The 13,694-nt window shown below is 37.2% G+C and overlaps 1 protein-coding gene and 1 long non-coding RNA gene across 4 annotated transcripts; one reads left to right on the top strand and one right to left on the bottom strand.

Annotated features, from left to right (window-relative positions):
- Positions 1-2,955: 2,955 nt before the first annotated feature.
- On the top strand, positions 2,956-7,143 carry LOC146681570 (uncharacterized). Of its 2 annotated transcripts, none has more exons than XR_014918152.1 (7): positions 2,956-3,507; positions 4,926-5,057; positions 5,175-5,274; positions 5,393-5,452; positions 5,542-5,633; positions 5,800-5,957; positions 6,622-7,143. It is a non-coding gene; the product is annotated as an uncharacterized LOC146681570 (long non-coding RNA). The 2 variants fall into 2 exon arrangements; XR_014918153.1 differs by having other exon boundaries at positions 2,956-3,502.
- Positions 7,144-9,451: 2,308 nt separating this feature from the next.
- On the bottom strand, positions 9,452-12,508 carry LOC146681571 (uncharacterized). Of its 2 annotated transcripts, XM_085449301.1 has the most exons (5): positions 12,016-12,508; positions 10,876-11,126; positions 10,541-10,708; positions 10,325-10,420; positions 9,452-9,874 (listed from the first exon to the last, which is right to left on the bottom strand). In XM_085449301.1, exons 2-5 carry the CDS (start codon positions 11,017-11,019, stop codon positions 9,557-9,559), a joined length of 726 nt encoding a protein of 241 aa, XP_085305427.1. In that variant the 5' UTR covers positions 11,020-11,126; positions 12,016-12,508; the 3' UTR covers positions 9,452-9,556. The 2 variants fall into 2 exon arrangements, with proteins under 2 accessions (XP_085305427.1, XP_085305428.1); XM_085449302.1 differs by having other exon boundaries at positions 10,876-12,508.
- Between the last annotated feature and the right edge of the window lie 1,186 nt (positions 12,509-13,694).

A 13,694-nucleotide genomic window follows, 5' to 3' on the forward strand; every position in this document is an offset into this window, starting at 1 on the left:
CATGCAAACATTTTGCTGTCAGTGTATAACCACACAGCAGACAGACTGAGACAGAGAGAGCTCAGAATAAAGAAAATACGGCATTCCTACTCTAATTAATCTCAGCGGGCTTAAAATTGAATTAAAAAAACACATTGGTGAGCATTATGCAACTTTAGTTCTTTATGACAATATAACAATTATAAACACTCAGGAGACCCTGTTTGAGAGACTTTTAACTTTTGAACTTCAGATGGTGAGTGCATCATTCTGTACTGGGTGCACAGGTGCTGTTGTTTGAAAGCACTTCTGCCTCATCACATATAAGCTTGTCATAGAAACTGTGTTCTATAATAAGTATCTTAGCGACCTCTGCTGGTCAGTATCAGCATGTATGATAAGTGTTTTGTGTAAAGAACAGACCATAATTTCAAAATGTGTCTTATTTTAGTCAGAAAAACTGTTCATTTAGAGTATTTTATCATTAGGTGAACAAAATTTAATGTACATAGCCTAAGCCTTTTGCTAAGTTGTTATCGTTAAATAGAAAATTCTGTTCTCACACGCCAAAATGCCAAACAGCTAATATGTCATCTTCAACATTTGACATATAAAGTAAAGAATGCTTGAAAAAAAGTTTTTAAAAAATGTAAATATCTATTCAATTACTCAATTTTTAACTCTGAAACAAAGTTACATTTAGTCATTTTTTGTTTTGTTTTCATTTTGTCTTTTAGATTTGTAAGATTTAAGATTTAGATTTACTGTAAAGTATAAATTATCAACTGCACTATTATTATTTATGATTCTTAGGTTTATTTTATTGTTAATATTTATGCGACTGAGCCAGACCCCACACGAAGCTCAGGTGATTGTTTACATTTGCTTGATTGAACACAGTGCTCTTTGGTTCGGCACCCGTTCTCAGTTAGGCCAGCTGTCCAGCAGACCTCACGTTCAACATACCTCCCTCTTCAGGTCCCCGGCGTCACTGAAGACTGGAAGAAAATTACTTCCACCTGCCCCCTCAGCCTCCCTGGCAGTGCCCCTTGAGCCCACTGCACCACCCCTACCCTGCAGCAGCGCCTGAAGACCACATGTTGTTTTTATTTTTAATGCTGATAACATACTCATTTTGAAATAACAGCTAAAGTCAATCAGGTTATGTTCAAAGTTTAGTTTCTCATTTTCACAGCATAATCTTCATGGATGATATTTACCAAATATCATCCATGAAATTCGGGATGGGTATCGAAACCTGGTTCTTGTTGAGAATCGGTTCCCACTGTTTCAATTCCTTGGAATTGTTTGTCATTTTTACAAATGATTCCCTTATCGATTCCAGTCGCCCGAATGATGTCACCACATTGCGGAGCGTCATTTACCTGGCAGGAAACATGGCGGCTCAAACGCTCAAAAGTTTGGTTATACTTTACTAGAACGGATGACAACAGGGCAACTTGTAATACTTGCAAAGTAGATATTTCATTTAAGGGAGGAAACACTACGAATATGCAAAAGCATTTGCTCACAAAACACGCGATAACCTCGTGAATCTCAACCCAGCAGCAGCGGTCCTCTCCGGGAAGGTAACTAATCAACTAACGGTGCATATTATGTTAGCGCGATCTGCCTTATTACAAAACCTTCCATTACTGTGCATTTAGGTGACCATGATGAGAGAGACAGACAGAGTAGGGGTGGGTTTTGATTATCGATTTATCGATTAAAATCGATTCTGGATAACGTGATATCGATTCATTAAAATCCTGAATCGATTTTTTAATATAAATTTATTTTGCCCGAAATACCAGAATATCAGGCTAAACCGTACTAAATTTCAACAACCACCAAACAGCTAAAACAGTAAATGAGAGCAGGAACACGGATTCTGCACAAAGACATAAACACAAAGCACGGACTCGCCGACACATCAGAATCAGATGTCGCCTTTCTCACCCGACGGCACGGACACGGTCGGGGCTGAAAGCCGACAGCTCGCTGATTCTGATCCGTCGGCGGGTCCTCGCTTTGTGTTTACGCCCTTTTTTAGATTCTGAAGCTGCAGGTTTTAACTCTCTCCAGACAATATTGACTGAACGAGCAGCAAAAGAAGATCCAAACTTCACATAAACATCATCATGAATTCCCTCTTACTTTTGTTTTTTTGCTTCCACCATAATCACACTTCATGCACAGCTCTCTCTCTCTCTCTCTCTCTCTCTCTGTATACTTCAAGAACAGTTTCCCGTCTAAAAATCTGTTTTCTGCATTATTCGCTTGCTTGTTATGCACAAGTCGTTGTTTACAGCGCTGTCAGCCGCTGTTTTTTTCCTTTTACTTACTTCCGAAAAGAAAACCTAATTTCTGCCATTCAACAGGCTACACTGTAAAAAAAGTCAGTAAAATATACAGCAAAACACCGTCAAATTCCAACGGTAATGGAGCGTAAAATCAAAAACTTCCTTTTACTGTATTAAATAGATTGAATAACCGTTAATTGTGAGACTGGATAAAACTTTGTTTTTTACTGTAATAAAATGTTGAAATTATAAATATTTTCTGTGAAAACAAATAAATATGCATACATTTTACAATTACATATTGTAATGTTGAAAATGTCTGAAAAACTTAGATTTTACGGTATTATTTGAGTAAAACTACATCTTTTGGGGTTGTGCACATTGGAATTCACAGTATAAAGCTGTAGATTTTTAAGCAAACAAAAACATTCATTTTTACAGAAACAAGATGTTAAAAAAATAGGGTCCACCGTAGTAATACAACCAGTACATACCATTAAAAAAAAAGCAAATATCAGCAGTGAAAGACAATAAAACTGATAGTATTTTTTTATTTTAAAATTCAGATACTGATATACAGATTAAAAGTTAGGCCTGCAGTATATCATTGTTAACCTTCTGATAAAAAAAATCAACAGCAAAAGAAGATGTTAAAAATAAAGTTCATGGTTGTGAATAAAATTGATTTCAATAATCTTTTTTAATTATTATTTTAAAACAACTTTATGTTGTTGTGTTTCACGCCATATTATCAGACCACCTTAAGTGGGTCGGCCTTAAATTTTGAATTTGTGTGATCGCTGTTGATTGGTAGCTAAACTGCTGGTAAACTGTGTACAGACGTTTTACGTTCGAATTGCAGAGAAAAAAAATCTGGTAGCAACATTGTGCAGTATGAGCGAACCATTTCACCAAAAAAAGGGGGAAGCAAGGCAAGACGTGGCTGCAGCGGTCTGCAGACGTGACTTCTGATCAAATTCGAACCTCCTAAAGAAACAAAGAGCGACGTTACATTGCGGGATGACGTCACCTGAAAATGACCAATAGCGCGGCGCGCTGCTGAGCTGTGTGCCAACCGCTCTTTTTTTCATGCAGGAGACTCAAGTTGGCTTCGCTAACGGACACAGTTTTGAACTCGTATATTAGCGCCATTTATTGCTGCTTGGACCACAGCATCTTCGGAATTTGTAGACATCCTGGCAGCTTACAATTAGTTCGAGGTGAGGTGAGTACATGCAACTTCAAGTTATCTCTGTTATAAAAATCCACCAGCCCAGCGTTTATAGATAATTTTAGCAGTTCGTTTTTTATGAGTGAGGTTGTGAATTTAGTTAGCATTTGTGAGTTGAGTTAGCATTACTGTTGCGAGGGAAGCATTGCTCTGGATTAGTTTCTGTATATGGCGTGCTTAATTCGCTAGGGAGGAATTACCAAAGTACATGGAGTTATGTTAACGTGTAATTTCTGTGGTAAGGTAGTTCAGTCATCAAGGGGCTACGTGCTTCATTGTAAACTGCATCGGAATGAGCCACGTTGTTTCTTTCGGTGTATTGAAGCAGGCTGCAAGCAGACATACACCAGGTATGGCGCGTTTAAGGCTCATTTTTACCGAAGACACTGCCCCCACCCATGTCACTGGTGTGGTGGTGGTTTCTTCGTTTACATGTGCAATGGCGATGTGTGAACGTCAGTGTCAGAACTCTAAAGAGTTAATAGCTCATCTGAAGAGCCATATTGTGGAAGGACACGTGGTCACTTGTCCAGTAAGAGGATGCACAAATACCTTTAGAGTTAAATCATCTTTTACTGCTCACATGTCACGTAAACACAGAGTTTTCAGACAGCAGCATTGGTGATTTATATAGAGAGTCTGCATGTCAATCATCATCTGTTCCAACCACATCAGATGACTTTGTACCCTTGATTTCCGAGCCTGCTGCACAGTCTATTACACATGAAGATAACATGGAAATGCACCCTGAATTCTGTGATCTTTTTCTGAGAAACGTTTCACTATTCTACTTAAAATTGCAGGGTCAGTTTCTACTGCCTGCTTCAACCATACAGAACATTGTAGAGGAAATGCAGAACATGCATGAGTTGGGACAGACATACAGTTTGGGTAAACTTGCATCACTGACTGCATGTCATACCGGGCCATTGAGGACAGTGCACTCCAGAGCTCAGATCTTTAAAAAAAGCCTTCAACTATGCGGAACCAAAGAAAATATTTTTAGGGAGAGATGAAAACAGAAAAGATAGGTTTGCCTATTATGTGCCTTTAAGAGAGACTTTGAGATGTCTGCTAGAGTCTGATCTGTGGCAGAAATCAGAAGAGCCCTCTACTGAGCCTCCTGCTGATGTTCTGTGTGACATAAGTGATAGTAAGCTGTTTTAAATAAAATGATTTTTTTGGTCAAAACCCATTGACTTAATTGATTTCTATCCATTAACATCTTACATGAAGTATGGGTACCAAATGGTTCCACTGAAACACAGTGTGCTGTCACAATAATGGTGCTGTTAGTTTGGTACTTACGAAACACTGTATAAAAGTGTAGTATCAAGCAAGATCAGCTTCATATTTTAAGACCAAAGGTACCACTTGGTGTAAATTGACCTTTATTCACATTCTTTTATCAGACATCTTGGAAATGGGGGGCAGCATAAGGAGTTCCATTACTAAGGTGCTGCCGGACCTGTCTGCCTCAATCCTTGAAATTGTACTGGAGGCACTACAATCATTAGGAGTGGAGACATCTGAGAAACAAACCAGTAAGTATTATGATTTCATTGCACAATAGCCATGAAGGACTTTCTGTTTTTTCTATTATGCTTTGGCCAAGGTCCAAAAAGTACAATTAATCTATTGTTTGTGATATTGTTTTACAGCACCAAATATGGAAATTTCAAGCCAGGCCAGCATATCGTCTCCATCTGTTTTAAGGTTTAAGGGTGGTGGCACAGCTAAGACCCAAGAGTCTCTTTCAAGGTTAGTAAAGTAAACAGATTCAAGAAGATATTTTACACATTTCTTTGTCGTCTGTCTCTAAATCTTATTTTGTCTTTATTATGATTAAAAAGGTTTGTTTTGTTCCTGCCCTTTTCAGACACTGAATTTGAGCAGAAACCATAAGGATACTCAAAGGACCTGTGACTCTCAGGAAATGGTGAGATTTCAGGTCATAATCTTTTTTTTTCCATTAAATTAATTTTCCTTTTTCCCTTTACAATATTGCTGTTTTGTTTTTGTAAACAGCATCAAATGAGAGAGACAGATGAAACCGTTTCAAGACAATGGCAGGAAAAAAAATGCTGAAGATTGAAACAAACCTTGGCTGGAAATATTTGGTATGTGTTTTACCGTAAATCAAATTGTTGAAAAACATTCAGCTACACTGTAACACAGGGAAACTTGATTTGCACTTATTTTGTTACTTTAATTTCTTGTCTCATTATTTTTGTCAGTTATTATTGTTTATGGTGTATGCCCTTCTTGTTTTCCTTCTGACTGCAGAAGGTATCTAGCCAGTCCACAATGAAAGCTTCGTTGCACCCAATGAGTCTTCTGGCAGAAATGATGGCGGCTGTATTCTTTGGTTTCCCTAAACATCACACCCTGCCTGTTTATACGAGGCTCTTCAATTAAGTCTGCACCCAAAGATTCAATAAGAGGTAAGCAGTGGTATTATTCAAGTTTTGCTAAAGAAAGATGGACAGGAGACACTAATCTTAATCAGCCGAGCTCAGGTTCATGTCCAGGTGAGCAGTTTCATACGCTATAAAATGTAGATTGAATGATAGGTCTCATCACCATGCATTCAGCCATTAACTTCAAGTTCTATGATAAATCAATACGAAACTTAAATACGTTTTCCAACAAATTATGATTGTGATTAGGGCTGCGTTGTCTATGTATAACTTTTACACAAGTAGATTTAAAGTATAACTATTGCCAAAACGCAACCTGGGCTGTTTTTTTTTTTTTTTTTGTTTTTTTTACTGTATCGATTTTGATGTGCTCAAATTTATGCCCCGGCCCCCTAGTATTCCCATTCACTGGCTATTGACCACAAAACAAAATCACGGTCAATCTCAAAAACGGCTTGTTTGTCGTAATTATGCTTTTAGATATATGTTTGTCTCGTTTACAGTAAAAAAAAAAAAACTGAAAAAAACAGCCCAGGTTGCATTTTGATAATAGCTATCCTTTAAGAACTGTATATTTTACACTTAAGAAATCATTTATCATTAGATCTGGTTTTGGCAGCACGTTTTGTTCATTTCTGTGCATTTTGCTCAAGCACTGATCAAACTTTGTCCATTTTTTTTGCTGCAGAGGGGATCCTGCCAGTCCAAAGTGAACTCCTGATGGACATTGAAGTACTCCTGCAGAGCTTGTATCTTCAACACCATGCGCATTAGAAACTCCACCGAGTCCTTTCCTTCACCAAGGCAGGACCCAGTGACTCATTACTGTTGATAGGTCAGGGGCAGGTAATATTTTGTTTCATGTTTATTCATTCCTCCATGGATTACCAGCCATATATATGGACACATGCTGTATTCTCAAGATCTATCCTGTTTTGTAGGAATAGAGAAAATGATATGTTTAGTCTGTTTTCAAATGGTATGTCAAATTTTCTCATTGTTTATCAGTAATATTCTCTACCTTGGTTGTATATGAGCATCTTTAGATTTTTCTATATTTAGCGGTTGCAAATGTAAAATGTACGGTAAACCATTTATGTTCCTCATATTGTACTGTATTTTTAGCGGTAAAATACCGGCAGCTGTGGTTGCCAGGAATTTACCGTAAAATGTATCTGGTCAAAATAAAATGCTGTAATTTGTTATACAATTTCACTGTGTTTTTTACTGTCAAAGGTTTTAATAAGGTTTAACATATTTCTGTTATTTTTACAGTTATTTACAATAATAGGGTCTATCCTATTACTGTTAAATTAACAACAAATTACTGTAAATATTATTATATTATTACTTTTTTTTTACTGCAAATATCCGTAAAAAGCTATGGAAAGTTGCATTTTTTACATTAAATTGCTGTATAATTGACAAATATATTTGGTTTTTCCTATCATGATTTTGGTAAAATAATACGTTGTCTACCTTAAAAATTAGGGTTACAAAACCAGTATACCGTATTGTCTTTTACAGATTCCACATTTTTTACACGGTATATTCCTGGCAACCACAGCTGCCGGTATTTTACCGTAAATTTGACAGATTTTTTTTTACAGTGTACTGAACAAATTTAAACTTTTTGAAATTATGCAAAATTGCAAAACGCTTAGCTGTGTCTCTAAAACCTCTGTAACTTTGCTCTGCTTCACATGAGCAGCATCAGGTACTGTTCATATGTTGATTAATGACTTTCTTTCATTTTTGATCTACTGCAGAATATTTTTATAAAATCCCAGGCCAGGAAAATCACCTTCATGTTTTTCTGTGTTCTATCCTCAGCTACTTTGACACAAAGGCATCTGCTGTGATGCTTACACCTTTGATTAAGTCTCGCAAGTGTCAGCTTTCTTTTATAAATATAAAATTATGGAAATGTAATGATGCATGATCTGAATTATAGTATTTCTGACTGTCTGAGGCAAAATTTTCCCGAATCGAATTGAATCGATTCAGGACCTTGTGAATCGGAATCGAATCGATTCTAGAAATCAGTGACGATACCCAGCCCTAAGACAGAGTCTGGCTGGCTCAGATGCTGGCAGTTCTCGCTGCAGTCTACCGGTAGCGTCTCCTTTCAGGCCAGGATTGACGAATGTCACCGAGCAGTGACTAAGTTTGTGGTCAAAGGCTTGCACCCATTTGCCGCAGCAGATGATTTTCAGTAAGTGAATGTGTTTAATTGTAGGCAGGGACATTACTGGATATTCTTGTGTAATTGCTACAGAATAATTTATGTTATACTTTGTTATTGCTACAGAAGAATATTTATTTTATTATTTTATATTTACAATTTTTTTTCCTGGGGACCCTGTGACACTCCATTGAAGAGGCTGTGGATCTCTTAAGATCTCACTGTTGGGTTTGTACACTGTAAAACCCAATAAGTTAATTTTACTCAAAACTTTTGGTGAAACTGATTACATAAAATATTTTAAGTAACTAAAACTTAAAAAAGTTAAATAAACACACTTTATTTATTAGCTTTAGATAAATATTTTTAAGTACCATTGATAAATGTTTTTATGTTATATCCACATTTTTGGTTTAGTACTCTCTACTTGATATTTTGAGTTTCAAGTACAAATCTAGCTCAAGTAACTTTAAGGAATTAATTTTTAGTTTCAAAATGTTAACCATTTTAAGCTAATACAACTCAAAAATTTTAAATACAAATGCTTGTAATATCCAAATCTACTGTGTTTTGAATTTGATTTAAAAAAAAAAAAAAGTGCCCAAAATAATTACACTTGTAAAAACATAAGACAGAAAATATAAATTCAAGTTACAGATTTATTGAGTTACTTTGACACAAAAAGCCCAAAGACATAAATCCACCACATTTTATAGGGAATAATGTCAGAAATTTTGGCACAAGGTTACAATATTAGAAATAAAGAATTTCACAACATGTTTTAAGAGTATTCAAATTTGATTAACACATGAGTATGGCCTTTTTATTAAAAAAACAAACAAAAGGAAAAGAAAATCCTGCATTATTAGGTGGGAAAACCGAATGAAAGTAATAGTATAGTGCAGCTAATACACTGAAATATAATTGGTAACCTTTTTAATATGCCAGTACTGTGGTTATGCAAAATGCACATTTGTAGAGTGCAATCACAGTCTCAACAACAAAGCAATAAAATTTTAAATAGAAAAATACTTCTTTAGAGACATAAACAAAGTGTTATAAACCTCCTTAGCGCCTTATGTCAGTTATGAGTAGTTCAGGAGGAACGTTCCTTAAGTGACATTCAAGATCCCACCTCGAAGCCAGAAATGAGATTGTCCTTCATTTTCTCTATAGATTTACAGTTATCTGACTAAAAACACAATCAAAATCAACTAAAACACAAGTGATGATGGGGGGAAAAAAATAAATAAAAATAATAAAATCACCCCTTTTACTTTGGATGTGGCTTTTAGATAATGAAGTATGAAACAGAGTCTGCAAAAATTTCTTTATTCTATTCTCTCTTTTTATAAAAAACTTATCCAGACTTGGAAACATGATAAACTGAATTACTTGCTTTAACAGGCACTTGAGGGCTGTGTAGGAATCCTGGACATTATTCTGCTGCCAAAAGATCATTTTTAAGACTCAGCACTTTGGGCTTCAACTTCCCACCCTTCAGACCCATCAAAACTTTCTGAATAAAGTCAAAAATGTTGGCCAAACATTTTGGGTAGCTTAGGTGCAGGACGTCAGTCAGTCCAAATATTACTAGAAATGCATCAGCCAGGGTGGTGAAAACAGTGATCATGTTACCCTCGACCAAAACTGCAGTCTTCTCAGGGCAGAAGAATGTTGCATCGCTGGAATTGGCTCTGATCAGGAGGAGTCCAAGTGGCACTTCACTAATATCTGGTCTATCAGAATGCATCATCTACAGAAAACAAAATTACTACATGTTAGTGCATTCCTATTTCTCTTAGTTTCATCTATACAAGTCACATTTCTGGATTATTACTAGCTCAGAAATCAATTGTTTGAACAACAAAAAAGCCACAACACACCAAGATTTGAGAAAACAAACTGACAAAAATAGTACTTTTAGTAAAGCAAAGTCATACCTCTTCGTAGCAATAACAACAGAAAGTCAATAGGAGTTATATATTTTTTTCATTTGTACAGTGATGTATGGTTGGGCTAGGAACATTATAGAAGGTCTACGCACATTAAAAACATGTAGTGTTTCCATTATGTGACATGGACACTGTTGTAGACAGATCCAAGCATGGAGATGCTTCTCAAACTCTCAAAGTGTCATAATGTTTTGAGAAATCTAAACAAGGATGCTACTAAGATATTGTTCACAACTTTGTCCAAAACTTACATCCCATGTTTTGATGAAGGTAGAGGTGTCTTCGTACAAATAGGCAGAGAGGGCATGAAGCACACCAGCACTTTGGGCATGGATATCAGCTTGTTCCTACATCACAAGAAAATTTTTATTTTAAATTATTGGCTAACCTAGTCAAGAATGGTAATTAAAATTGAAAAATTGATCAAATCAAATGAAGCTCAAAAGACAAGACAAAAACTCACTAACCTGGAGATTATAGCTTCTGAAGAGCTGAGACAGGACATCAGACACGTTCCCTGTGCAAACAGCTTTCTTTCTGAATAAGCTCTGGAGCCGGGGAGCATGTTGGTCCAGCACAGCATAAAAGTGGTTCTTCAGGTGGAGGTTTGTAATCCTGTGGAATTCTGCACAGATCTGAACACACAGGATACATTTGTGTTTACAAGTTTCAATTAGTCTATAAATCTTTGCAAAATACATCAAAATCCTTACACTCCAAAGGCATAATTTGTTCAGACAGGCCAGATAACAGGGGTTGATATAAAATACATCTTGTTAGATACATCTATATACATTCTTACCTGGGACTGGGATTTCAGAGTAGGCCAGCAATCCAGGATCTGACCTACTGGTAGGTCATCATTGATGATCTCTTTGCATTGCAAGGCCAAAGTTGTGAGCATCAGCTTTGTAATCAGGATTCTTTTCACTTTTCTCGACTTCATCTACAATCTGTAGTCTTAGCTGGTCAAGGTAAACAGCATCTTCACCCCTGAAAATTTACTTCTGCCCTGGCATGGACATAACAGTAAAACACAGAAGACAAGACAGACTACACAGAGAACAGAAAAGACACACAACCAAGGAGACACAGATGAAACATAACCAGCCCAGAACTCAACTAAACCTTAACTAATAATAACAACAATACAAGAACTTCACCTCATTTCAATATAACATAAGAAAGCAAAACTACAAAATAAACTCAAAATGCTGGTTCACAGACCCAGCCCCTGACAGATAAAAAACTAAGTCTTTCACTAATGAACACTGGGCATCAGAATAAAATAAAACGAAAAAATAACTGTTTGGTAAATATATTATTGATGGATTCACCCTTAAGCTAACCTAAAATAGACCAGGCACAACAATTTTACAGTTCAGAAGATTCTACATTTCAACTTGGTATACATAACTATTTGCAATGTAAACCAAGTTCTACCGCGTAATTATGTAATGATTATTCACTGCTTTTGTAAGTATGTCCTGTGCCTACAATTTTGCTGCCCCAGTTTTAATATGTACAACTCCAGAGAACTAAACGTAAGTTTTAAGTTCCACCAGTTAGCAAATGGGTTAGCCAAAGTCAATATCCACGTATGCGCTAAGTGTGAAGCAGCGCAGCAGTGCATATTGATTCAACAATTTAACCACAAGGCAGTTTATAATCTGCAAATCCAGAAATGCCTTCTAAAGACTTCTTTTAAAATAGTAAGAGATTAGAAAAGTTATTAACACATTATTAGTCCCAGGGACTAATAATGTGTTATACTAAATATGAGCGTATTAGCATAATTCATGCAAACACTTTGGGGCCAAGCCGACATGGATAAAACGACGCATGCATGTAATTCTTAAATGCCTGCTAGAGTTGTACATTTATGACGATAAAAACCCATATTACAACGGAGAACTATAGTTTCAGAAAAAATAAAACTTACCACAAAGCGCTCCTGAAGATGCCGCGAAGGCGGTAAATGCAGCTAGCCAAGTGCAGAGGGTTAGCTGTTCCAGTTCAAAAGTCCGTAACATACCATAGCATGCCCTCCTTTATCCAGCGTCAAAGGCAATGCCGCAAAAAAACCCGTTGACAAATGTTTTTATTTCTGTTCGGATATTAACGTTCCACAAGTTTCTTTCGGGGTAATGAGCGGGCATTCGCACTCGAAGCGAGGAATCCAAGATGGTTGCCAGCACTTCATAAAGAAACAGGTGGCGCACGTAGGTACGTACGTAGGCACGTAAGTGACGTCAGTGTTAAAACTCAAATTATTTGAGCGCAATGCTAGAAACTAATCAATATATTCAAGTACTGATAACTTGAAAAAACAAAATTGTTCAAACTACTCAAAAAAATAAAGGTGTATGAACTTATAACAGGTTTTTAAGTAGTTGGAACTCATTTCATTTATCAAACTATTACTATTCGGTCTTACAGTGTAAGGCCACGTTACTCCTAAATTTCTATTGTGTTCAAAGAGAAGATATAAAACAAAGTTCTAAGCTAATGGACCTTAGTGTTCTCCTTTTTTAAAAAGAATCGATAAGAGAATCGATAAAGAATCGAATCGTTAAACAGAATTGAAAATGGAATCGGAATCGTGAAAATCTTATCAATACCCATCCCCCACTACTGTGATGTAGTGATCAACACTGAGATGAAAGCACTGAGCAACATCGTTAACATAACATTCACTTTACAAGGACAAAATGACTTAATCCTTGTGTTCCCCTTTGGGGCAGCCCCAGACCCCGGGGGTCCCAAAGTACCCCACCCTCAGTAGAGACAGGTGAATGAAAATGAAAAAAACAGAACGATCATTTGGGGTCGAAGAGTGCCCCAGAGCAATTCTAATGGGTTCGTCGGGGGATCGGGAAAGAAAACGTAGCACTTGGGGGCCATGCACAGAAGCTGCTGCGGCAGCGTGGGAGTCATTGATACCCCAGTACATAAAAATGAAGCATAATCACAATAATGATAATAATGATAATAATAATAATAATAAGAAGAAGAAGAAGAAGAAGAAGAAGAAGATGAAGAAGAAGAAGAAGAAAAAGAAGAATACAACACACAGACGCTTCTGAGTTTTATTTTATTTTATTTGAAATTACACTCACGATACAACTGAGGCAATCTGGAAGGCCATACCTTTTAGGGACATGCGCAATAGGGAGGGTGCATTTTTAAAATGCCTCCCCCCCTGTATTTTTGATTACAATATCAACAAACTGTCCGTGTTTCAGGTGGAAAAGACGCTGAAAGTCCACACGCACTCCGTCCACTCCTCACGCTCCTCTCCACACTCCACAGAAAATACGATGATGTACTCCACTCCTCGCACACTCAATCAGTCAGGAAACACAGGGGTTGGTCCAGGGAATGCGGGTCGGCAACGGTCCAGCGACGAGAAACACAGAGATGCCGTCTTATAAAGGAGCTGGAACCCTCTCGTAACGAGCCACAGGTGCGTGATGGCGACCAGGTGCATGGACCAAGGGCAGAAGCTCACAGATGAGCCGACCGGGTAGGCACAGGGACCCTGACACCAAGACTCGCAGACACTCATGTTGTCTCTGGCTGGGGTGATTGGTCTTGCACCCGTTGCATGCTTCGGTGCGG

This window comes from Copadichromis virginalis, linkage group LG23, assembly GCF_057382275.1.
Source record: "Copadichromis virginalis isolate Kocher_CV1m ecotype Utaka linkage group LG23, C_Virginalis_male_GT1.1, whole genome shotgun sequence".
NCBI classification, from domain to species: Eukaryota; Metazoa; Chordata; class Actinopteri; order Cichliformes; family Cichlidae; genus Copadichromis; species Copadichromis virginalis.

Bases quoted from the DNA above. Each gene is read 5' to 3' on its own strand.
- LOC146681571 (XM_085449301.1), bottom strand. From the start codon at position 11,019: ATGAAGTCGAGAAAAGTGAAAAGAATCCTGATTACAAAGCTGATGCTC. The intron at 10,421-10,540 runs GTTAGTGAGTTT...CTTGTGATGTAG, and splicing joins TCAGAAGCTATAATCTCCAG to GAACAAGCTGATATCCATGC. The intron at 9,875-10,324 runs GTAAGTTTTGGA...TGTTTTCTGTAG, and splicing joins CCTTCATCAAAACATGGGAT to ATGATGCATTCTGATAGACC.